This window comes from Siphateles boraxobius, unplaced genomic scaffold (genome assembly GCF_051911475.1).
Source record: "Siphateles boraxobius isolate OS27281-9 unplaced genomic scaffold, OSU_SipBor_1 204, whole genome shotgun sequence".
NCBI lineage: Eukaryota > Metazoa > Chordata > Actinopteri > Cypriniformes > Leuciscidae > Siphateles > Siphateles boraxobius.
Window position 1 is genome coordinate 3,284,770 of NW_027508816.1, and position 25,231 is coordinate 3,310,000.

A 25,231-nucleotide genomic window follows, 5' to 3' on the forward strand; every position below is an offset into this window, starting at 1 on the left:
ATTATGACGTGATAGAGATCAGGTGTGGTGATGAGGGAATCGAGTGCAGGTGAGGATCCAGGGGAATGCTGGGAAATGTAGTGCGGGACAGGACCAGAAAACCAGAGGAACCGTGACAGAACTCCCCCCTCCCCGGAGGCGCGTCCTCGCGCCTAAACAACAGAAGGGAGGAGAGAGTCAGGGAGAGTCAGGGAGAGGTCATAGTGAAAACTAGGGTGGAACCAGGATGGAGCCGGGGAGAAGCCAGAGAGGAGTAGATTGTGTGGTCGACCAGGGCAGACGTGACTTTCAGGTGACCGGGGTGGAGGCTTTCTCTCGGGTGGAGACCCTATTTCGGAAGGCCAGGGCGGAGAGAGTCGAGTGGTCAGCCATGGTGGAGTAGGCCGAGTGACCGCCCACGGAGGAGCAGGTTCTAAATAGGGTTTGGTCAGGGTCGATGATTTGCTCCGACTTGGCTGGGCAGAAGATTTGCTCCGACTTGGCTGGGCCGACGAGAGGTAATAGTTTAACTGTGCAGAGGACAGTCTTGAGTTTGATTTCGACTGGACTGACAGTTGGCACGAGTTTGCCTTGGTAGACCGTCGTCACAGACTCGTCTGGGCAACTCTTAGCATTCGGTCGGACTTGACTCGTATTCGACTGGGTAGACAAACGACTCAACTTGACTGGGCAAATTAATTGAACTGGCTCTTCTGTGCAAAAGAATTGAACTGATACGACGGGGCTAATACATTGAGCTGGTTCATCGGAGCAGACGATGACTTTAATGTGGACTAGGCTTGGACCTTGACTGACTGAGCATAAGAATAGCTCTGGTTCGAAGACGGGCTCTGGCTCTTGCTCGGAGACGGGCTCTGTACTGGACTGGACCAGCGGCGAAGGCGGCTCAGGACTGGACGAGAGCAGCGGCGAAGAGGGACCTGAGGTGGGCGGAACCAACGGCGAAGAGAGCTCCGAGCTTGGCGGGACCAGCGGCGAAGAGAGTTCCGAGATGGGCGGGACCAGCGGTGAAGAGGGCTCGGCTGGGCTGGACGGAACCAGCGGTGAAGAGGGCTCGGCTGGGCTGGACGGAACCAGCGGTGAACAGGTCTTTGGCTGGACGGTCCCCGGCCGGACGGTCTCTGGCTGGACGTGGCTGACGTGAAGCTCTGGCTGGACGTGGCTGACGTGAAGCTCTGGCTGGACGTGGCTGACGTGGCTGGACGTAACCAGCAGGGCAGGCTCGGCTGGACTGGGCGGAACCAGCATGGAAGTGGGCTTTGAGCTGGGTTCATGGGCTGTATCGGATGTGTGTGCTGCCCATACACACAAAACAGCCATGGACCCCACAATGAGCACAGTATCTTCCAGAGAAGCATGGACGGTCTCTGGCTCTGGACTGGCAAGAAGTGCAGGCCTGAGAGCTCCACGGACGGACATCAAAGCGGGGTCAGATAACTTGGACATCATGTTGGCACTATTTGAAACGAGATTACGTGCTCGGGGCCATGCACTGAGTCCAGGACGAATTAGGGGTTCTTGCTCAAAGGGCTGTGCTTTAAGCGACTGAGCAAACTCGGCATGGAAACTTTTGGTAAAGTAACTCAAATTCTGGAAAAGAGAAGCATCTGAAACCAACAGATTTTGTGCCCACCTCTGGGCGTGGCCAGTAAGAAGGGAGAGAATGAAGGCAATCTTACTTGTGTCAGAAGTGAAATGAGTTGAGTTTACCACAAAGTAAAGTTCACAATAGAAGAGGAAGTCCCTGCTATCATCTTCCCCCGAATATGTAGCCGGTAATGCCATGGGACTGATGTAAGCAGAAGGAAGAACACTAGTGACGATGTCTTGCATCAACTGAGGTGCCACGGTGGAAGCAGCAGTATCCATAATTGACTGAAAAGCGTTGGTAGCGCAAGTAGAGGAAGTGGGTGGAGCTTGCCTTGAGGTGGCTGGGTATTCTGTCACAATATAACCAGGCTGAAGACCAGGATACAATTCACAGAGTTTATTTAAGGCAATTCCACAGACTAATAGAAGTTCAGGAACTTAGGAAAAGTCTTCAGACAGAAATATCACCTTAAACTATAATAGAACGCAGGAAGTCCATTCTTGAAATGTCTCTTAAGGATAACTCACAGAAGATACAAGAGGTCCTCTTTCTCGGACAGTCAACAGAACATAACTCACTGAAGATAATTGATTCACAGAAGAAGAGTGAAGTCCTCTCAAACGATCCACTGAATATAACTCACAGAAGTAGAGTGAAGTCCTCTCTCAAACGATCCACTGAATATAACTCACAGAAGAAGAGTGATGTCCTCTCTCGGACGATCCTCATCATATAACTCACAGAAGAAGAGTGAAGTCCTCTCTCGGACGATCCTCATCATATAACTCACAGAAGAAGAGTGAACTCCTCTCTCGGACGATCCTCATCATATAACCCACAGAAGAAGAGTGAAGTCCTCTCTCGGACGATCCTCATCATATAACCCACAGAAGAAGAGTGAAGTCCTCTCTCGGACGATACTCATCATATAACTCATAGAAGAAGAGTGAAGTCCTCTCTCAAACGATCCACTGAATATAACTCACAGAAGAAGAGTGATGTCCTCTCTCGGACGATCCTCATCATATAACTCACAGAAGAAGAGTGAAGTCCTCTCTCGGACGATCCTCATCATATAACTCACAGAAGAAGAGTGAAGTCCTCTCTCGGACGATACTCATCATATAACTCACAGAAGAAGAGTGAAGTCCTCTCTCGGACGATCCTCATCATATAACTCACAGAAGAAGAGTGAAGTCCTCTCTCGGACTATCCTCATCATATAACTCACAGAAGAAGAGTGAAGTCCTCTCTCAAACGATCCACTGAATATAACTCACAGAAGAAGAGTGATGTCCTCTCTCGGACGATCCTCATCATATAACTCACAGAAGAAGAGTGAAGTCCTCTCTCGGACGATCCTCATCATATAACTCACAGAAGAAGAGTGAAGTCCTCTCTCGGACGATACTCATCATATAACTCACAGAAGAAGAGTGAAGTCCTCTCTCGGACGATCCTCATCATATAACTCACAGAAGAAGAGTGAAGTCCTCTCTCGGACGATACTCATCATATAACTCACAGAAGAAGAGTGAAGTCCTCTCTCGGACGATCCTCATAATGTCTTATTGATAACACAAGGATCCACCTCGCTAGCAACACAACAGACACTAGCCCTGCAAGAACTTTAAAAGGCACAAGGGAACAGAATAATGTCTAACATATAATACCCAGCAGTGAGGGAGTGAGAGCAAACAGAATATAAAGGCTGGTGATGAGATGATTATGACGTGATAGAGATCAGGTGTGGTGATGAGGGAATCGAGTGCAGGTGAGGATCCAGGGGAATGCTGGGAAATGTAGTGCGGGACAGGACCAGAAAACCAGAGGAACCGTGACAGTAGCACTTTATTTTACTGTGTCCTTGTATGTTACATGTACTTATAGTAATAACAGTAAATCATGCATAATTACACGCAACTAACCCTCAACCAAATCCTAATCCTACCCAAACTATATAAGTACATGTAGATGTTTAATATTACTCAGTACTTAAATATGTAATTACACTGTAACAATGACACCTTAAAATAAAGTGTAACCCACAACAACCATCTTTATAAAACACAGTCAAATAAATGTCAAGTGGAAACTTCTTACTTTTGTTACATGTTCTCAGTTTTGTAGGAACAATATCGCTGGATTCAATTTCAGAACGATTTTGTTCCAGCTGGAACACTGAAAGCCAATCAGAATCCATCCTACTTTAACGAGCTCGAGCATTTAAAGAGACAGCGCGCTTATAATAAACAACAATATTGTGTGCTGATGTTGATGTTAGCTAGTTATCATTATAGTTGTGCTTAATGTGAATAGGCCTTTACAGTACGTGTCCACTGGCGTGGAAACCTGGTCGATAATCAGAACGGCAACATCCTAACATCCTTTCAAGTGCCAGGACATTACCGTAATCCTACTAATGTAAACATACAAATATAAAACAACTGTTACCACAAAGGACATTATGTTACATGTTTAAGTGCATCTTTGCAATCTATTATCTTACATTCTTATTATAATGACATATTAATTATTATACATCTTATCTTTTATGACCTTTTAAAATAATAGTGAATCAATTTATATATCAAGCTATAAAAACATTTGACATTCATGGACTATTACTCATTCATACTTTTGAGATGCCTCGATGGAATATCATTTCTCTGAGCTTTTGTGCACATTTTCGCATGCAGATTCTTGTTTTCCCAGTTGAATGTTTGGATGGACGCCCCTGGATGGCTTGTGTATGAATGCCAGGCTGTTCGTCACATTGTTCACTCGAACTCATTTTTATTTTGGTCCATCAGATTGTGTGTGGGCTGCTGTTCCTGACAGCGGTAGCGGAGTTAGCGCTCACTCTGGGAGAGGATTATGGGCCGTCGAGTGAATCCGCCGCGCAGAAACACCCAGCAGTGTTTTACATCAACCCTGTTCTCTTTGCAGTTTCATGGGTACATTTAACAATCCTGTGGAAATCCAAAAACACACAGAGCTGAAGACTCTGGATGAATGCTCAGAGGTTGTGTGTGTGTGTGTGTGTGTGTGTGTGTGTGTGTGTGTGTGTGTGTGTGTGTGTGTGTGTGTGTGTGTGTGTGTGTGTGTGTGTGTGTGTGTGTGTGTGTGTGTGTGTGTGTGTGTGTGTCTGTGTGTGTGTGTGTGTGTGTGTGTGTGTGTGTGTGTGTGTGTGTGTGTGTGTGTGTGTGTGTGTCTGTGTGTGCAGATAGTGGTGATGTTGTGCCAGGAGTCAATGCGGCGCAGGGTGAAGTCTGTGGACTCCGGGAGCCTGTTCCTCTTCTGGATCCTTCAGGTGCTGTGTGCAGTTTTCCAGTTCCAGACGTTACTGAGGGAATCGCTGGCACAGGTACACAAAACACTCACAGAGAACCAAGATACTGTACAGGAGAATGCATGGCAAAATATGGCTACACGTCAAGTCAAGTCTCCTTCATTTATATAGCGCTTTTAACAACATGGATTGGTTCAAAGCAGCTTTACAGTGATAATAGGAAATTACAGTAACAGAGATTGTTTTGGCTTTACAGCAAATTTAGAATAAAGTTATTGTCCAGCTAAAGTTAGTTTTGATTGATTCCCTTCCGTTGCGAAGATCATTAGTTATTAACTTAGGGGCCGCTAACACAACACCGAACAGAAAACTCAGTTCATTTACACAACAACAGTGTTTGGTGGCTTGAGAATGTAAACCTTGAAATTGTCATGCTGGCGAACGAAAGGCAGGAAGCAAATTGCAAGTAACTCTGATTTATTGTAAACACAATATATTTGAAGACACGGGCGTGGATGGCTGGCGCAGGGACTTCGATGGTCAGATGGTGAAGACAGGAACAGTGAAGAGGTGAAAAAAGATGACGAATAATCCACACGCAAACACGACGAATCCACAGGAAACACGAAGACTGGAAAGCAGGAAGACAGGACTGGAACGCCGACAAGAAGACATCAAACAACGATCTGACAAAGAGGGTAGAACAACGGTGAGTATATATAGGGTGATGAGATGAGCTGCAGCTGGTGATGATATGATGAACAGCTGGAGCGGATCAGGTAATGACATACAATCACGCCCGCTACACACGAGCACTCGTACAACAACATAAACACGAGACGAGAAGGAACCACCGGGACTGGCGGGTTAATGTGAGAATGAAACACGGGCTTAATTTTGGATACGTGGAAAACGGGATGAATCCGCCTGTACGCCGGAGGTAAATTGAGGCGGACTGCCACCGGACTAAGGATCTTGGTGACAGTGAACAGGCCAATGAATTTGGGGGCAAATTTATTCGAGACGGTACGGAGAGAAATGTTTCTCGTAGAAAGCCACACTTTCTGACCAACGACGTGTACGGGAGGCCTTGACCGGTGGCGATCGGCCTTGGTGCGCGCCCCCACCTGGAATACAGTCTCGCGGGCTCTAGTCCAAGTGGGGTGACACCTCTAGACGAGGGCGTGAGCGGAGGGGACCGCAACCTCGGATTCCAGACTGGAAAAAATTGGTGGCAGGTACCCTAAACTACACTCAAACAAAGAAAGGCCCGTGGCCGACACTGGCAATGTGTTGTGGGCGTACTCCACCATGGACAGTTGTTGGCTCCATGAGGAAGGATTCTTGGAAACCAAACACCGTAACACTCTCTCCAGACCTTGGTTGGCTCTCTCGGTTTGGCCATTGCTCTGGGGATGAAACCCTGAGGACAGACTAACCGTCGCGCCCAGTAACTTACAAAATTCTCGCCAAAATTTGGACACAAACTGGGGTCCTCTGTCGGAGACCACGTCCATCGGTAGGCCATGTAAGCGAAAGACATGATCTACGACTATCAACGTTGTCTCCTTACAAAGCTGTAGGTAATTTGGGTAAGGGAATAAAGTGAGCCGCCTTCGAGAACCGGTCCACCACGGTCACAACGATTGTGTTACCCTGGGAGGGTGGGAGGGCGGTGATAAAATCTAGAGCGATATGGGACCAGGGTCTCGAAGGGACAGGCAGTGGTTGGAGTAACCCATCTGGGGGTCGATTGGAAGTCTTACCAGTGGTACAAACCAAGCAAGCCAAAACAAAACTGTGAATGTCACGGGCCATACGTGGCCACCAGAATCGTTGCTTAACTAAGAAGCTGGTGCGGTTAACTCCTGGAAGACAAGCCACATTGGAGCAATGACCCCACTGAATGACATCGGACCGTAATCCCTCCGGCACAAACAAACGATTCGGTGGGCAGTCGGGCGGAGGCTTTACCCCTTCTAAGGCCGTCTTGACCTTCGATTCAACCTCCCATGAGAGTGTGGAAACAAAATAGTGTTTCGGGCAGTGCTTGAAGTGGGAAAAGAAAGGTGCCGGTACTCTCTTGCATTGGCAAATCATGACATTTGAGATTTCTACAGTGAAAAACAAAACTTGTTGTTATTTATTAACAACATAAATGTAGCCTATTAAAACAAGTCGTGCATGTGTGCACGTGCGTGCGAAAACGGAACTCCTCCAAGTCTGCAAGTCCAAAAATACATTTAGATTATTACATTTTATTTAATTAAATGCATTTATGGTGAGATTATTATATTTTCATGTTGGGAAGAAGGACGGTTTTCTGCGACCTTGTATTGATTACCGGGGGTTGAACAGCATCACGGTAAAGAATACTTATCCTTTGCCGTTGATGTCTTCAGCTTTCAAGAGGTTGCAGGGAGCGTCCGTCTTCACGAAATTGGACTTACGTAACGCATATCATTTGGTTCGCATTAGGGAGGGGGATGAGTGGAAGACTGCTTTTAACACCCCCAGGGTGCACTTTGAATACTTGGTAATGCCGTTCGGGCTGTCCTCCCCAGCGGTCTTCCAGGCACTCGTCAATGATGTGTTGCAAGACATGATAGATCAGTTCATATATGTCTACCTGGATGACATATTCATTTTTTCGTCTTCTCTCCAGAAACATGTGCAAAACGTCCAACAAGTGCTTCAGAGGTTGCTAGAGAATGGGCTTTTTGTCAAGGCGGAGAAATGACATTTTCATTCACAGTCTGTTCCTTTTCTAGGGCACATCATTTCGTCTGAAGGAGTGCGTATGGACCCTGAGAAGGTTAAGGCTGTGGTGGAGTGGCCAAGCCCAGAGAATGAACTTGGTTGCTAGAGAATCAGAAATATATTTCTCCATAGCCTCACTCTCTGGAACAGAAAGCAAGTATAGCTTGCCTTTAGGCAGAGACTTACCTTGCAGTAAATCTATGGCACAGTCATAGGGACGATGCAGAGGTAGAGAAGCAGCACGAGAGTTACTAAACACCTCCTTCAGGTCAAGGTACTCTGCGGGCACGTTAGACAAATCCCCTGCTTCCTCCTGAAACACAGAAACAGGCACAGACGGACAAGCAGACACAAGACAAGACTTATGACATTCCTTGCTCCACTCCAACACAGATCTTTGGTGCCAGTCCACTCGAGGGTTTGCGACGGATGAGCCATGAGCCCAAGAACAATGGGTGCAAGGGGTGAATCCAGTATGTAAAAAAAATAGTCTCGGAGTGATTGCCTGACGTGATAAGGGTGATGTCTTGAGTGGTGAATGAAATGGTGGGGAGTTCTTGACCGTTCAGTGCGTGTACTGCAATCTTGTGTGTGAAGGGTTTGAGGAGAATCTGATACTTGTGTGCAAAAGAGTGGTCCATGAAATTCTCTTCCGCCCCGGAGTCCAAAAGTGCTTTACAGTTGTGCTGGTGGACTGACCATCTTAGTCTTACCGGGAGGAGTGTAGATGTGGATGAGGTCTTCTCGGCGGAGATCCCACCCGATAGTAGCCTCATACTTACTATTGGGCTTGACCTTTTACCGGGCAGTTGTAAGCATAATGTCCCGTTCCTCCACAGTACAGACAAAGGCCCTGGGATCTTCGCCTCTCCCTCTCCTCCTGGGAAAGCCGAGCTCGTCCCACCTGCATGGGTTCTTGGTCGTAGATGGGGCTGACCACGTCCCTGCCGCTGGACCGTGGACCCTCGGCTCCTCCCAGTGTGCGGGTGGACGGAACTCATCGCTCTGCTCGTGAAAGTTGAGCGTCCACCCGCAGGGCCAACTCAATGAGTTCATTTAACGATATGGGGATGTCCAGAGCGTAGATCACTCTCTGGACGCGATCAGCCAACCCATGCAGGAACATGTCCCACTGCGCCTCCTCGTTCCATTGACATTCAGCCGCCAGGGTCCGAAACTCGATGGAAAAGTCAGAGACCGACCTCTCTCCCTGCTGTAGGTCGGCCAACACCCTGGCAGCTTCTCTCCCCGCCACAGCACGATCGTATACCCGCCTCATTTCGGCGGAAAGTGTCTGGAACTAGGCGCAGCACGGGTCTTGGTTGTCCTACACCGCCGTTCCACATAGCGCCGCTCTCCCAGTCAGCAATGTTAACACGAAGGCCACTTTGGCTTGTTCAGTGCAAAAATTTCTCGGTTGCAGAGCAAAATGCATAGAGCATCGTGTCAAGAATGCCTGACAAAAAGCGGACTCACCAGCATAGGCTTCCGGCACTGGTAGGTGAGGCTCTGACTGGGGATGGTCTTCTGGTGGTGTGGGGGGAACTGCTGGTGTGGACGGCACAGTGGGAGCTCGCAGATGTTGGATTTGTTGAGTAAGCTCGGACACCTGCGCCACCAAAGATTGTACTGCACGACCCGTGTCATTCAAATTCCTTTCTTGGGAGTCCATTCTTCGTATGCTGTGATGAATTAATTCCTCCAACGCCGTCGATGAACCACTCGCTACTTCCATTCCTTGGTCAGATCGTTCTGTCATGCTGGCGAACGAAAGACAGGAAGCAAATTGCAAGTAACTCTGATTCAATGTAAACACTATATTTGAAGACACGGGCGTGGATGGCTGGTGCAGGGACTTTGATGGTCAGATGGTGAAGACAGGAACATTGAAGAGGTGAAAAAAGATGACGAATAATCCACACGCAAACACGACGAATCCACAGGAAACACGAAGACTGGAAAGCAGGAAGACAGGACTGGAACGCCGACAAGGAGACATCAAACAACGATCTGACAAAGGGGGCAGAACAACGGTGAGTATATATAGGGTGATGAGATGAGCTGCAGCTGATGATGATATGATGAACAGCTGGAGCGGATCTGGTAATGACATACAATCACGCCCACTACACACGTACACTCGTACAACAACATAAACATGAGACGAGAAGGAACCAAGGAATAGTATACCGTGACAGAAATAGGTTTTAAGGTGCATAACAATAAACTGTACACCCGAATAAGTTGGAAAAACTCAAATAATTTGAGGTTATCAATTACATCCAATTTTTTAAGTTAATACAAGTAAACTAATTGTGAAAGTGAAAGTGACATGTGATGGCCAAGTATGGTATTGGAATTTGACCTCTGCATTTAACCCATCCAAGTAAGTGCACACACATTAGGAGCAGAGTAGTGAGTAGTGAACACACACACACACACTGCAAACGTGGATACACACACCCGGAGCAGCGGGCAGCCTTGAGTGGCGCCCGGGGAGCAATTGGGGGTTAGGTGCCTTGCTCAAGGACACCTCAGTCATATTCCTGCCGGTACTGGAATCGAACCAGCAACCTTTGGGTCACCAGTCCAACTCTGTTACCATTAGCCATGACTGCCCTAAATATAATTCATACACAACTAATTGGGGACATAATGCTTTGATAGCATTAGCATAGCATAGGACTCAATGAATGAGTTAGCAATAAAACATTTAACATACACTGTTCTCAAACCAAGCTCACGCTCCACTCGTCACATGATGGAAACCCCCCAAAAACCCAACATAACAGAAACTCTTCTAAACTAGCATAGCAAAACAAACACTACTAAATCTCTCACTTAACATTAATCTGGAACAAAAAAAACCTGTTATATACGTAACACTTTATTTTAGCATTTACTCTCCCTTTTAAGTGTCATGGCAAAGCAGGCTGGGAAATAGAAGCCCAGTTTCAGCTAAATTTAAGTTTGTCTAAATTAAAAGAAATAAGTTAATAGAACTCAAAACAATGAAACAATTCAATTTACTGAAAATTTGTCAGTTTTGTGAACTCAAAAACAAAAGAAACTTCTAAATACTCATAAAAGTTAATTTGATGGAAGTAATTTGAATAATTTAAGTTGGCTCTACTCAAACCAATTAATTAACTTTGAGCGTTAGGGTTTACAGTCCAGTTCCATTATGTTTTAAAACTACAGAGCTTTGATCATTAAACTAAGCATTTAAATATCATCTTACTAAGACATTGTTGGCATGATATTTATATGCATTTTATGCAAGTATCTGCTGTACTGTTATAAAGACGGTTATATTAACAAATGCTGTAAAACATTGTTGCTCATTAAAAGTGCATGGCACAATGTGACTAAAGCATCAACGCATGTCAACAAACTGATCATTACTGTAAAGTCTTCCTGAAATGTTTTTCCCCAGGATGAAGTGCCGGATGTCCCACGGTTTTCCCTGTTCTACATCAGTTATGGACTGCAGCTCATCGCTCTGGTTCTATCAGCCATCGCTGACCTTTCACCTGAAGTTAAAAAACTTTCACAAACGGTACAGAAAGCATGCGAGAAATGCCACTTGTGATGTCACTTGTAATAAACGTATATTTCTCTAATGTACTTTCTCAAATTCTTCACAGAATCCTGAAGCAAAAGCAACGTTTCTCAGCAGGATCACCTTTAACTGGTTTAACAGGTGGATCTGACTTTATTGTGTTCCTTATCTTGCTTTTTTACTGATTAGATTTTTTGCAAGTCGCTGTTGTGTCTGTATGACACACAGATTATGTGTATATTATACTCACAACCAGTCAAACCAAAAATATTCAGACACCATATATAATTTGTGATATGTTTTTACTAGTGAGTGCAGGACACTAAAGTTAATTTATGCAAGTGAGGAGAGCAAGGTGTGTGAATACATTTTGGTTTGACTGTATGTGTGTGTGTGGGGGGTTTTCCTCAGCATGGTCGTCAAAGGTTATAAGAGGCCTCTGGTTCAGGAGGACATGTGGGATCTGAACGAGGAAGAGTCCACTCACTCCATCTGTCAGCAGTTTGAGGACGTTATGACGAAAGAGCTGAGAAAGGCTCGCAGTGTCTTACAGAAGAAACGAAACAAACGACCGGCTCGTGATGATGCTCAGAACGGCTTGGCCAAAGGAGTCAGTCACGATGTTCTAGTTATGGTGAGTTTTATAATAAAAAATCTGTTCACTGCTAATTATTAGCGTTGGTTTATACTGCACAAACTGAAAAAAACTTCAAACTTTAGACCAACTTAAAAAAAAATACTCTAATTTATTACAGCCAAATTTATTAGTTTTTCTCATTGTATGGTTTGGGTTCAAATAGTGTTTTTAAACATAGGCTTAAGGAATACCTCCTCGCATTAGCATTTAATGGGGTATAGTAGTTGTTCGTGTAGGCTATAAAAACTGAGGGGTTTATTTCGCTGTTATTTAACTGTAGTTTTATTGTTGTGTTTTTGGTTTTATGGATATTGTACAGCACTTTGTTCAATGGTCAGTTGTGTAAAAGTGCTTTATGAATAAATAAAACCAAACGAAACCTTTAATTTTGATGAAATATCTACAAATATAGATATACAAATATAAACAAAAGCAGCAACAATAAAATAATTTTTAATTAGGAGAAAATATTTAGTTTAATTAATATAAATAAAGACAAATTTCTAAATACCTAAATGTTTGTTGTGATATCTTTTTAAAATATGCGTCATATTTTCTGTTAAGTAGGCCTACTAACAACAAAAGAAATATGAAGAAAATCATCTCAGGTTACGTATGTAACCCTGGTTCCCTGAGAGGGAACGAGACGCTGTGTTGAGACGCAGTGGGAATGCTCTGCGTGATTGCGTCGTGAAGCACGTGTATAATCAGTCCAATTGAAGAGCGAGATGTCATAGGCGGGTGACGTCATAGACCAGGAAGCTATAAAGAACACCAGAAAACAGACCGCGACAGCTTCTGAAAAAGCCTGAAGCAAGTCGATCAGGGCATGCAGGAAGTATGGCAGGAGAACGCAGCGTCTCGTTCCCTATCAGGGAACCAGGGTTACATACCGAACCTGAGACGTTCCCTTTCAAGGGAACTCGAGCTGCGTTGAGACGCGGTGGGAACCCTATACCCACTACGCCATAATGAGAAATGCCCGTTCTATGTGAAGTCCTGGCACACACTAAGAAGCAAGCAGCCTAGCCCCGGGAGTGGAGAGGTCTAGGTCATAAAATCTGACTAATGTATGTGGTGAGGACCAGCCTGCCGCATTACAAATGTCCTGAAGGGAAACCCCCGAAATTAAAGACTAGAGGCAGCCATACTCCTTGTAGAATGGGCCTGAACAGCCATAGGTGAAGGCTGTCCGGCCGCTTCATAAGCAAGTGAGATAGCGTCAACTACCCACTTGCTCATTATCTGTTTAGATGCAGGGCAACCTATCTTAAGTTACCCGAAGCAGACCAATAATTGTTCTGATATACGCCACTGAGCAGCTCTGTGGACATACGCATCCAAAGCCCGGAAAGGGCAAAACAGATTAAGTTTTTCCTGATCTGGGGTATTAAAGGTGGAGGACAGAAGGCCTGGAGCACAAATGACCCGCACATTTAGTAGGGAACTAAGAAATACAACCCGACCTGGGGTGAAGAAATACTACCACCAAACCAGGTGCAAATCCAAGTACGTGCAGGCCTCAGCCTCATGTACCACGGAGAAGACGGAATTAAGTATCTCTCCTCAGAGGTAACCCAGCAAAGAAACATTCATTACAGAAATCTAGTTCTGGACCAACAGGGCAGAAACAAGGTTCAGAAGGCGTTCTCTGCACCAGGCAGAGAACAGTTTCCATGTCAATGCATATTTAGTCTTCTCGTGGAGGGAGCTCTGGACTGGAGTATGGTCTCCACGACCTCGGTCGAGAGACCTGAATCTATGAGCTGGGCCCCCTCAGAGGCCGAGCCCACAGTATCCATAACTCCAGAGCTCCCAGGAGCAAAGATATCGGGAAAAGCATATAGGTGTAGCGGCAACCACACCTATTACATCACATCCAGTCCAAACGGAGCTGGATGCGTGAGGGAGAACCACAAGGGCAATGCATTGTACAAGCGATGCGAAAGGTCGACTTGTAGTTTGACCGAAGTTCTCCCTAAGAAGCTCCACCACCTCGGGGTGAAGTCTCCATTCCCCGAGCCAGAGCCCCTGCCTCAACAGGATATCTGCTCTGATATACGAGACCATCAGTGTGTTGTCCAGACCCTTCACCGAGCAACCACTCATGATTGCCCTCGACTTGTGAGGGAGGCATCCGTCGATAGCATTATGCGTCGACAAGAAGCCCCCAACACTGGGCCTGGGCGAGGAACCAAGGTTCTTCCACATGACCGAGGCACCAAGGCTTAGCCGCGTGACCTTGATCATGCGAAAACGGATTTCCCCTTGGAGAAAACCCCTTGGTCCTGAGCCACCATAGCAGGGGTCTCATGTACATAAGGCCAAAAGTAACTACGTTGGACGCAACTGCCATGAGCCCCAACCAAAGACCTTTCACCGAGCGGCCACTCATGACCGCCCCCCATCCTGTGAGGGAAGCATCCGTCGATAGCGTGACGCGTCGACAAGAAGCCCCCAGCACTGGGCCCTGGGCGAGGAACCAAGGTTTCTTCCACATGACCGAGGCACGAAGGCATTGCCGCATGACCTTGATCATGCGAAAACGGAAAACCCCTTGGTCCCGAGCCACCATTGCAGTGGTCTCATGTACAGAAGGCCAAAAGTAACTACGTTGGACGCAACTACCATGAGCCCCAACAGTCTCAGAGACTGTTTTGCAGTGAGTGACTGACCTAGTTTTACATTCTTTACGGCTGTGAGAATCGCAGAAATACGTGCAGGAGACAGACGTGCTTGCATTGTTGTCGAATCCCATAATACACCTAGAAAAGTGGTCCTCTGAGCTGGGAGGAGTACACTCTTTTTGGTGTTGAGCCGCAACCCCAACCTACTTATGCGGGACAGAACGACATCTCGATGTTGAACTGCCAAAAGCTCGGACTGAGCTAAAATCAACCAATCGTCGATATAATTTAATGCCCTGGAATTTCAGAGGAGCCAGAGCTGCATCCACGCATATTGTAAAAGGTGCGGGGTGATACCTAGGCCGAATGGAAGAACCCGATACTGGTATGCTTCGCCCCTGAAAGCAAACCTCAGGAACCTCCTGTGATGAGGATGGATAGATAAGTAACATCCTTTAAGTCTATTGTGACAAACCAGTCCTCGGACTGAGTCTGTGACACAATCATATTTAGCGTAAGCATGCTTTGAACTTAAGCATGCTTCTGAAACCTGCTGTTTAATTGACGCAGGTCTAGAGTAGGACGCAACCCCTCATCCTCTTTCGGAACAATGAAGTAATGGCAGTACAACCCTGACTGTCTGCCGGGAGGAGGAACCCCTTCTACAGCTCCTTTTGCAGAAGTGTCAGTACTTCCTGCTCTATAACCAATGTGTGCTCGGGGTCCACCACAGTGGGGAGGACCCCTAGAAATCTGGGCGGACAAGAACCGAATTCTGAACCCTTTTTTATAGTGTGCAGTACCCACCGAGAAATATGTGGCAGTAGTTTCCACGCTGCCAGAAATTCTACTAGGGGAACCAGTCTCTTAAGACTGGCCTCTGGATTTGGTTGAACAGTCACTACGGTGCCCTGAAGCGGCGAACCGACAGGGAACAACCGAACTGACCATTCTACGACCCTCCTCGGAGGAAGAAACCTCTGGAACGCCGCTGAATGGTTTATTTCTTAGTTTTTTGAAAGCGGAGCGTCCAGAAGAACAGACATAATTTTATCTTATTTTTCTTTATTTTTAAACCAGAAAAACTTATATATATATATCACTCCGTGGCCATGGCTGGTGGGTAACGTCGGGGTTAAAAATGATGACGCCGACTCGGGAGAGAGAAAGCTAGCAAGCGTCTATTTAACCCGAGGCACTGTCATACCATGATACTTAATACCCATAGCATTACTATAGTTAGACGTTTGGGCATTAAACACATAAAATAGAAACCGGTTTATTTCACGATCTCGACACCTCAGTGTGGAGATAGGGAAAAACGGCAGTCCCCGATGAGGAGGCTGAGATACAGAGTTTGTCTGTTTTTAGATATATTTCATCTAATAAATTCTTTTTATTTTCACTCTCATAATGTTCAGCTGGCCAGAAAATATTTAACTAGCAACAGCACTAGATAAACCTCCTTTTAAAGATCCTCTTCATTCAACAGAGTTATAAGCTGACTTATTTATTTTCTTTTTCATTTATTGAAAACTCAAACATCTGTCTTTTTCTTAATATCTTTATTTGTTTTGTTCTCTTTTTCTAAACAAAACACTAACGATACCAATTCCTCTGAACTGGAAACCGCCAGCACTGGATCTGGCAGGTGAAAGCTGAGATAGGGCGGGGCCCGTCCCAACCCCCGCTGTCAGATCCGTTTGCGAACCCCAAAATGCGAGTCGCCGCCGCGCATCGGCAACAGCGGGACCCGCGCGGGGAGCGCGAACCAAACCGTCCTCCTCGAAGAACGCCCGGCAGGAGCGGAGCGTCCACACGGACAGCTTCTCGCAAAGCTCACAGTCAGCTCCCTCGAGAACTGACTGTGGCATGCTCCACTCCCAAATAGTAACAAAAAGCTGATGTGTGTGTCCCCACCCGTGATATAACGTGGGCAGGGAACAACACAAAGCTGCTTGCTCTCTTTTGCCATAATATATATATATATATATATATATATATATATATATATTGCAACTTGACAGACAACAATAAATATGACAAGGACAGAATACAAAGATCGCTTGCTGAAGGCGCAGAAGCTGTCGCGGTCTGTTTTCAGGTGTGCTTTATAGCTTCCTGGTCTATGACGTCACCCGCCTATGACGTCTAGCTCTTCCATTGGACTGATTATACACGTGCTTCACGATGCAATCACGCAGAGCGTTCCCACCGCGTCTCAACGCAGCTCGAGTTCCCTTGAAAGGGAACTGTGAAGAGAAAATTCTATTTAATCGAAATTCTGTCTCATTTATTTATTTCTGTCATAGTAATTAATTGTTTAGTTGATTAGCGTTTTGTGATTACCTGTTTTGTATTGAGTTGATTATCTTGTGTATTTAAGAGCTTCATTTCACTCTATTCATTGTTGTGTTGATTGTGGTTTACACACTGTTTTGGTCACCTTCATTCTCTTTCTAGCTTTTTATTTAGTTTCTTTTGTTTGATTTAATGAATGTATGCTGCAATTTGATAGGCTAATCCAGGGGTGTCAAACTCAATTCCTGGAGGGCCACAGAGTTTAGTTCCAACCAGCTCCAACACTCATACCCGTAGTTTTAAATAAGCCTGAAGGACTTGATTAGCTGGATCAGGTGTGTTTAATTAGAGTTGAAGCTTAACTCTGCAGGGCTGTGGCCCTCCAGGAACTGAGTTTGACACCCCTGGGCCAATCCATCATAACCGTTCCATAATCTGTCAAAACAAAGATAATCTAAAGACTAAGTGACACACTCACAATATTTCTTATTAGGAGGAGACGGGAAAAAAGAAAGACAAAAAGAAAGCGAAGAAGGATTCTGAATCCGACTATCCTCAGTCCTGGCTGATTCCCACCATCGTTAAATCCTTCAAAGGTGTTCTTCTAGAGTCAGCGTTCTTCAGACTCATACAAGATCTGCTGGCGTTCGCTAGTCCACAACTTCTCAAGTGTGTGCTCTGAATTTCTCAATCTTTTCTTGTACCATAAGACTTTATACTTGGACTTTATGGTCTGCAAACATGAAAAGTTCTCTCAAAGTTACGGACAAGTGTTCTTCCAGTAACATTAAGAGAACCTTCCTTTAATTTTTCTGGCCTTTAATAATGTTCTCGAAACGTTTGCACAAAACATTATTTATACATTATTCAAACATCGTGTTTTCTCTTTCTGAAAAGTTTAGTTGGGCGTTCGTCTAATATTTTTAAAAATGTAACTGATGTTTCAGAAAGTTCAGAGAACATTTAAAAGTAGTATTCCAATAATGTTTGAAGAATGATTCAGTGATTCATAAAGCAGTCCCTAAGCAAGAAAAACATTTAAAAAACTGGACATTTTTAATGATCAGAGAACAAAGTTTTTATAACATAATGGGAACATGATCAAAACGTTCTTAGAACATATTTTTGTTAACTGGGCAGTTTTTATCAGTTATTAATTCTTTCTGAATCTGGTGGAGAAATATGATGTGTTTTGTCACAGGTTAATGATAGCCTTCGTTCAGGACAAATCGAGTCACGCGTGGAGCGGATACCTGTACGCAGTGCTGCTTCTGCTGGTGGCATTCTTACAGTCCGTTATTCTGCAACAGTATTTCCAGCGATGTTTTGTCCTGGGCATGAAAGTACGCACAGCCATCATGGCCGCCGTTTATAAGAAGGTACACTGTTAGATCTCTGTTTCGCACCAGTTTATAATCTTCTTTGCAATATTCTGTATTTGTGGTTTTAGATGTCTGCTGTCATTTTAAAGTGCCCCTATTGTGCTTTTTCTGATATTCTCTTTCATGTAGTGTTAATATAGCAGATGTTTTTGAGTGTAAAAGATCTGCAAAGTTTCAAAGTTAAAAATGCAGATAAATGGAGTTTTTGTCTCTTAAATGAGTCATCGGTAATTCAGTCTCACTTCCGTAATATAACAATGTAGGTTTGTGACTAATTTGCATAATGCCAGCCTCTGGTCCTGATTGGCTGAACAGCGTCTCTTAGCTCCGCCCTCACACACTGAGATTATACATATCTGAGACTGGAAGAGTTTGGTTCGTGTTGTTCATGTCGAGAAGACGCTGTTTTCTGCTGACAAAGCAAATCTACTTTGATGAGATTGATACGGTAAAACCCACGCCATCGTTACTGTTCAAATCACTGTGTGTCAAGAGCTGAGATTCAGATATGATAATGAGCATTTGCTTTTTGACCAATCACAGCAGACTGAGCCATCTGACCAATCACAGCAGAGCAGCTCTCAGAAAGGTGGGGCTTAGAGAGACTGAATCTTCAAACTAACCGTTTCAGACACTGAGAGAAAAGAGCTGATGCAAAATGGACATTATAAGGAAATTCAAGTGTTTTTGACATTACATGAATGTAAACTTGTTGTAAGAGACTCTGAAACAACATTAGAATAGCATACGAGGGGCATTTTAGCAGTCTAATCATTTAGTTGCATCATAACCAGTGGATGATTTTGTGATTTCTTCCAGGCATTAGTTGTGTCTAACGATTCTAGGAAAGAGTCGACCGCTGGAGAGATCGTGAACCTGATGTCAGCGGATGCTCAAAGGTTCAACGACGTCACCAACTTTATTCATTTGCTATGGTCGTGTCCACTGCAGATCGCTCTGTCTATAGCGTTCCTCTGGATCGAGCTGGGCCCGTCGGTGTTAGCGGGCCTGTTGGTGATAATGCTGATGGTTCCCATTAACGGCTGGCTGGCCACCAAATCCAGGGCCTTCCAGGTGATCACGCTTCATAAACCATCACTCTTATGTTATGAAAGACAAAAGAAAACACAGTAACACTTTCTATAAAGTCCATGCTTATAATGAATTATAGCTTCATTAATAGTTATTTATAAGTATTACTATATTATAAATTGTAGAGATGTTTAAGGTTCAGTATTATAAGGATGGAAGAAGACAAGGGTCGGTGTGACTGGGACTTGTACACTTTATTAAGAAAAACACACAAAAAAGAAAGATGCGAGAGGGCGCCTTCACCATAGGTAAACTATAGCACTCGTTCAGAAAAATAGACAGTCTTTAAGGTAGAAAGTTTTCTCAGTCCACTCGTGTACAAGTTCCCAGTCCTTCTCTCTCCTCAAACTCCCGTACCGCCCGGCTTTTATCCGGTCTCCCCACGCCAATCACTGCAATGAGACACAGGTGTTCGTCATTTTCCACTTGACCCACTTTCTTACCGCTCGGCTCCGCCCCCAATCCTCCGCTGCAAGTAGCTCATCAACCTGAGGCATTGGATACGCGTCGAATTTCGACACGGCATTCACCTTGCGATAATCCACACAGAAGCGGATCGAGCCGTCCGTTTTAGGCACTAAAACTATCGGGCTCGCCCACTCACTGTTGGATGTCCAGCATAGCCTCTAATTCCTCCTGAACCACTTTCTTTTTATGCTCAGGCAGCCTCTATGGCCGGCTACATACTACTACGCCCGGATCTGTCTCAATGTGGTGCTGAATGAGATTCGTTCGACCCGACAGGGGTGAAAACACATCCGCAAATTCTGCTTGCAACTTACGAATATCAGTAATCTGAACCGGCGAGAGGTGGTCTCCTCCAAGTGCCAGAGCGAGAGATTGTGATTTTAAGCTCGTCTCTGGACCGAGATCCTCCTCCTCCGCATTACTGATTCCACCTCATTCCACTTTTTTAGCAGATTAAGGTGATAAATTTGACGCGCCCCGTTCCTGTCTGATCGAACGACCTCATAATTGAGATCTCCCACTCGCCGTGTAACCTCAAAGGGTCCTTGCCACTTTGCGAGTAATTTAGAACTGGACGTGGGAAGCAATACAAGTACTTTATCTCCCGGTGCAAATTCTCGTAGCCTAGTCCCCCTGTTGTACAACCGACTTTGCGTGTCCTGGGCCTGTAACAAATTTTCCATAGTGAGCCGCCCCAGAGTGTGGAGTTTTGTTCTCAGGTCCATGACATATTGAATTTCGTTTTTGCTATTCGAAGGTCTGTCCTCCCAAGTCTCTCTAAGCACATCCAGCACCCCGCGGGGCTGACGCCCATAGAGAAGCTCAAAGGGGGAAAACCCCGTGGAGGCTTGGGGGATTTCGCGTACAGCGAACAAGAGGGGTTCTAGCCATTTATCCCAATTTTTGGCGTCTTCGTGAACAAACTTCCGAATCATGGATTTTAACGTGCGATTAAAGCGTTCCACCAGTCCGTCCGTTTGTGGGTGATAGATGCTGGTGCGAATCTAATGCCCAATAATTCGTAAAGCTCGTGAATCGTACGTGACATAAACGCCGTGCCTTGATCGGTGAGAATCTCTTTTGGGATTCCCACCCGGGAGATTAATTGAAACAGTGCACTCGCCACGCTCTTTGCGGAAATAGTGCGAAGTGGCACTGCTTCTGGGTATCGTGTTGCATAATCCACTAAGACTAATGCAAAGCGATGCCCCCGTGCAGATCGCTCTAATGGCCCGATGAGGTCCATACCAATTCTCTCGAAGGGGACCTCCATCAACGGAAGTGGGCACAAAGGTGCTTTTGGGTTGGCCGGCGGATTCACCAGTTGACATTCACGACAAGAGGCGCACCACTTGCGCACATTCTCGTGGATGCCCGGCCAAAAAAATCGGGTCATTAGGCGATTAAGTGTAGCTGCCTGACCTAAATGCCCAGCCATCGGGTTACAATGAAATGCTTGAAAAAGCATTTCCCGGCGTCTTTTTGGAACTAACAGCTGAGTTGTATCCTGTTTTGACTGGGTGTCTTGGCTCACCCGATACAACTTATCTTTTATAATCGCGAAATAAGGATATGAAAGAGGTCGGTCTGGGTGAAGAGGCTGACCGTCGATTGTGCGAACCTGATTAAAGGCATTTTTCAGCGTTTCATCTCGGGACTGCTCCAGAGGAAAATCATCGCGTTCTGAAAGATCTCTCCTTTCAATCGCGCTCCGTTCCTCTGAAACAGGCTCCGATGGTCCCGGAACAGCCTCTCCTACCTGAGCGACCGCCTTCTTCCCCCGCTTCCTTTCCGTCCCAGAGGCACCCGCACACAAATGCCCCAATAGTGTTTTAAACCCTGGCCAATTGGTTCCCAAAATCAGGCACCCTAACAGCCACCTCTACCCTATGCTTTTGTCCCCTGAATTGGATAATGACTGGCATTAAAGGGTATTCCAACACCTCCCCGTGCACACACCTCACCTTAACCACGCGGCTGTTATCCAATGCTCCGGATTTCATCAGGCTTTGAATCGAGGTTTGGTTACAGCCTGAATCCACCCAAGCCTGCTACGTACCCCCCTTTATGCTCACCGGAATTTGGTACAATCCGCCCTGACCGGGGGCAGCCTGCGGTGTGTCGGGGACCCTGACCAATGTCCCTACCTCCATCACTGGACACTGGTCGATCAAATGCCCAGGGTTCCTGCAACGCCAACAGGCCGGCCCAGACCTCCCCGCCCCTCCAGTGGCGGGAAGTGGGTCAAGCAGTTGGCGTGGGGAGAGCGCAAACGCCGGTGTTGGACCGCCGCTGGTTCGGGAGCCGAATTTCCGTGGAGCCGCCCTCGGGCTTTCACTGGGCTCCGCCGTGGTCCCAGACCTCCACCTCGGCGCTGGACGGGGTGCAGCCGTTCCTCGAAACCTGGGAGCAGGGTTAGGAGTAGAAGAGGCAGAGGGAGGAAAAAAAGAAGAAGAGAGAGAAGATGATGTCAGGGTTTCACCGACCCCTGGGCACGCCACCAGCTGGTCCTCCGCCAATTGGATGGCCTGGTCCAGCGACGTCGGGCGGTGGCACTGGACCCACTGCGCAGTCTTCTTGGGCAGCCTAGCCACGAACTGCTCCAGTACCACCTGATCGATCACTCCCTCGACGTCGCGACCTCCGGCCATCAGCCACTTGCTGCACGCGTCCCGGAGCTGCTGCGCGAAAACGAAGGGTCGGCCAGACTCCCACGGTTCTAATGACCGGAACCGATGTCTGCTTTCCTCAGGGGTCTGACCGACCCGCTGGAGAATGGCGCGCCTCCAGTCCTGATAGACCAGGAGGTTTTGGACTGGCAATTGTTGTGCGGCGATCTGGGCACTGGCCAGTCCGACAGGGGCCAGCCCCCAGCCTCGGCCGTCTTATCGAACAAGTCGAGGAATGCCTCTGGGTCGTCGTGAGGCCCCATTTTATGCAACGGTATGGACACGGCCGAGGCAGCAGCTGGTGTTGAGGGGGCGGCCCGAGCCTCCCGGTCTATCCAGCTCCGGAACAGCTCACGGTCCTCTCGCTGGGCCCTGAGGAGCATCTCGAACCTCCGTTCTTGTTCCTCCTTTACATCCAACAGGGCCCGGTGTGGTTCCTGGTGGAGTCCCGCAAAAACACAAAGAAAAGAAAGATGCGAGAGGGCGCCTTCACCATAGGTAAACTATAGCACTCGTTCAGAAAAATAGAGAGTCTTTAAGGTAGAAAGTTTTCTCAGTCCACTCGTGTACAAGTTCCCAGTCCTTCTCTCTCCTCAAACTCCCGTACCGCCCGGCTTTTATCCGGTCTCCCCTCGCCAATCACTGCAATCAGAAACAGGTGTTCGTCATTTTGCACTTGACCCACTTTCTTACCGCTCGGTTCCGGCCCCAATCCTCCGCTGCAGACCTCGCTGGACCACGCCCCCCTCGCTACATAAATATATTTATAAAGACTCAATAAGACCTATACTGCATTATAAGAACAGTTATAGTTACATTTATATTAATTTTATAATTACTTCCAAGTCATGCATTTGCCTTTTCAATGCACATGCTCATAATCCATTATACACTGATTTATAAGTATTAATTAGTCTGTCGTACGGTTCCATGAATGTATTGTAAAGACGCAGCCTGCATTGCTATAATGTTATTATATTATAGTTACAGTGACATTTATAAAAAGTGTTCCATAATTATCCACTAAGCGCAACATACTTCTTTTCAGGTGGAAAACATGAAATTTAAAGACTCGCGCATGAAAATTGTGAATGACATATTGAATGGAATCAAAGTAAGTGGTTTCCTACACTCCTCTATCATACAGGACAAATGAAAATGTTTTTTTGATGTGTATTTTCTCATTTCTTTGTCATCTGTGTGGTAGATTCTCAAGTATTACGCCTGGGAATCATATTTTGAGTCTCAGGTTCAGGCAATTCGAGAAAAAGAGCTGAAGGTGATGAGGAAATTTGCCTACCTCTCATCTGTCTCCACATTCATATTTTCATGTGCTCCTGCTATTGTGAGTATGATAATGTTTTATATACAGTATGATTTTCTATTGCAAGGCACCCCTCAGTCGGTAACACTTTATAATACTGTTCCTTCATTAATGAATAACTACACAGGAACAAATGAGTAACGCACTATTAACACGCTAGTAACTGCTATTAACTAAGAAACTCTGATTAATGAATAAGTAAGTAATAGCGTTCAGATGAATGTGGTAGTTCACTATTAGCTAATCAATAACTACTATTTTTTTATACCTCACCAAAGACTAAGAATTACTATATACAGGTTCATAATTAATATTAATAATGCATAATGTATAATATAAGCTAATGGTAGCCCATTAGTAATGACTCAAATGTTACTACATCTTTCTAAAGGAACTACTCATTATTTGGATAATTATTCTGAAGTGAAGATCATGGGAACACACTAGTAATGACTAAAGTGTTACTAAATCCATCGGAAGGAATTACTATTCAAAATCTTACAAAAATCTCAAAAGCTTACAATGACTTCAGTCAATATTAGTTAGTTATTAGTTATCATGTTTTTCACTTTAGATACTGATCCAAATAATTAGTAGTTCCTTTAGAAAGATGTTGTAACACTTGAGTCATTACTAGTGGGTTACCGTTATTATTCATGTTAATTATGAACCTGTCTATAGTAGTTCCTTGGGAAGTATGAAAAAAACAGTAGTTATTGATTAGCTAATAGTGAACTACCACATTTAACTGAGCGCTATTACCTACTAATTCATTAATCAGGGATTCTTGTTAGTTAATAGAAGTTACTGGTGTTAATATTGCGTTACTCATTTGTTCCTGTGTAGTTATTCATTAATGAAGGAACAGTATTATAAAGTGTTACCCCTCAGTCAACAGTGGATTGACAGCAAAGTTGAAAATCTATTGAAATCCTGAATGAATGAATGTCAGAAAGCAAGCACCCCCTGATAGACACTGAAGTCATGTGGGGTCATCTTCAGGTTTCTCTCGCGACCTTCGCTGTGTTCGTGTCTGTGAGTCCTGATAACATCTTGGATGCAGAGAAAGCTTTTACCTCGATCTCACTCTTAAACATACTGCGCTTCCCACTCACCATGCTTCCACAGCTGATCTCCATCATGGTTCAGGTACTGCACGCAATCAATGCGTTATTACACTGTAAAAAGTGATCAGTTGACTTAGCTTAAAACATTTTAGTAAACACGTTGCCTTAAAATTAATTCATGCTTAATCGAAAAAATTAAGTAATGTGCAATTGTCAAGTTCACATAACTTAATTTTTTCAAATTAAGCATTACGTTTATCAACTTAATAATTTTAAGGCAACGTTTTTACTATTTTTTTTTAAAGTAAACTGAACAATTTTTAGAGTGAAAAGTTGCTGCCTTAAATTTTTAAGTACAATCAACTTGAATGTTTAAGTGCCGTATTTTCCGCACTATAAGGCGCACTTAAAAGCCTTTAATTTTCTCAAAAAACGACAGTGCGCCTTATAATCCAGAGC

At 45.3% G+C, this 25,231-nt stretch overlaps 1 protein-coding gene across 1 annotated transcript in view; it reads left to right on the forward strand.

The window, feature by feature from the left end:
• LOC143745437 (ATP-binding cassette sub-family C member 2-like) overlaps positions 1-25,231 on the forward strand; it is a 79,988-nt gene that overhangs the window by 2,391 nt on the left and 52,366 nt on the right. Inside the window, exons 3-13 of the mRNA XM_077237533.1 lie at positions 4,405-4,548; positions 4,818-4,958; positions 11,080-11,202; positions 11,291-11,346; positions 11,617-11,839; positions 17,264-17,439; positions 17,972-18,149; positions 18,972-19,226; positions 23,430-23,495; positions 23,589-23,726; positions 24,708-24,854. Of these exons, the coding sequence (XP_077093648.1) occupies positions 4,405-4,548; positions 4,818-4,958; positions 11,080-11,202; positions 11,291-11,346; positions 11,617-11,839; positions 17,264-17,439; positions 17,972-18,149; positions 18,972-19,226; positions 23,430-23,495; positions 23,589-23,726; positions 24,708-24,854 (1,647 nt within the window). The remainder of the gene's footprint in view (positions 1-4,404; positions 4,549-4,817; positions 4,959-11,079; positions 11,203-11,290; positions 11,347-11,616; positions 11,840-17,263; positions 17,440-17,971; positions 18,150-18,971; positions 19,227-23,429; positions 23,496-23,588; positions 23,727-24,707; positions 24,855-25,231) is intronic.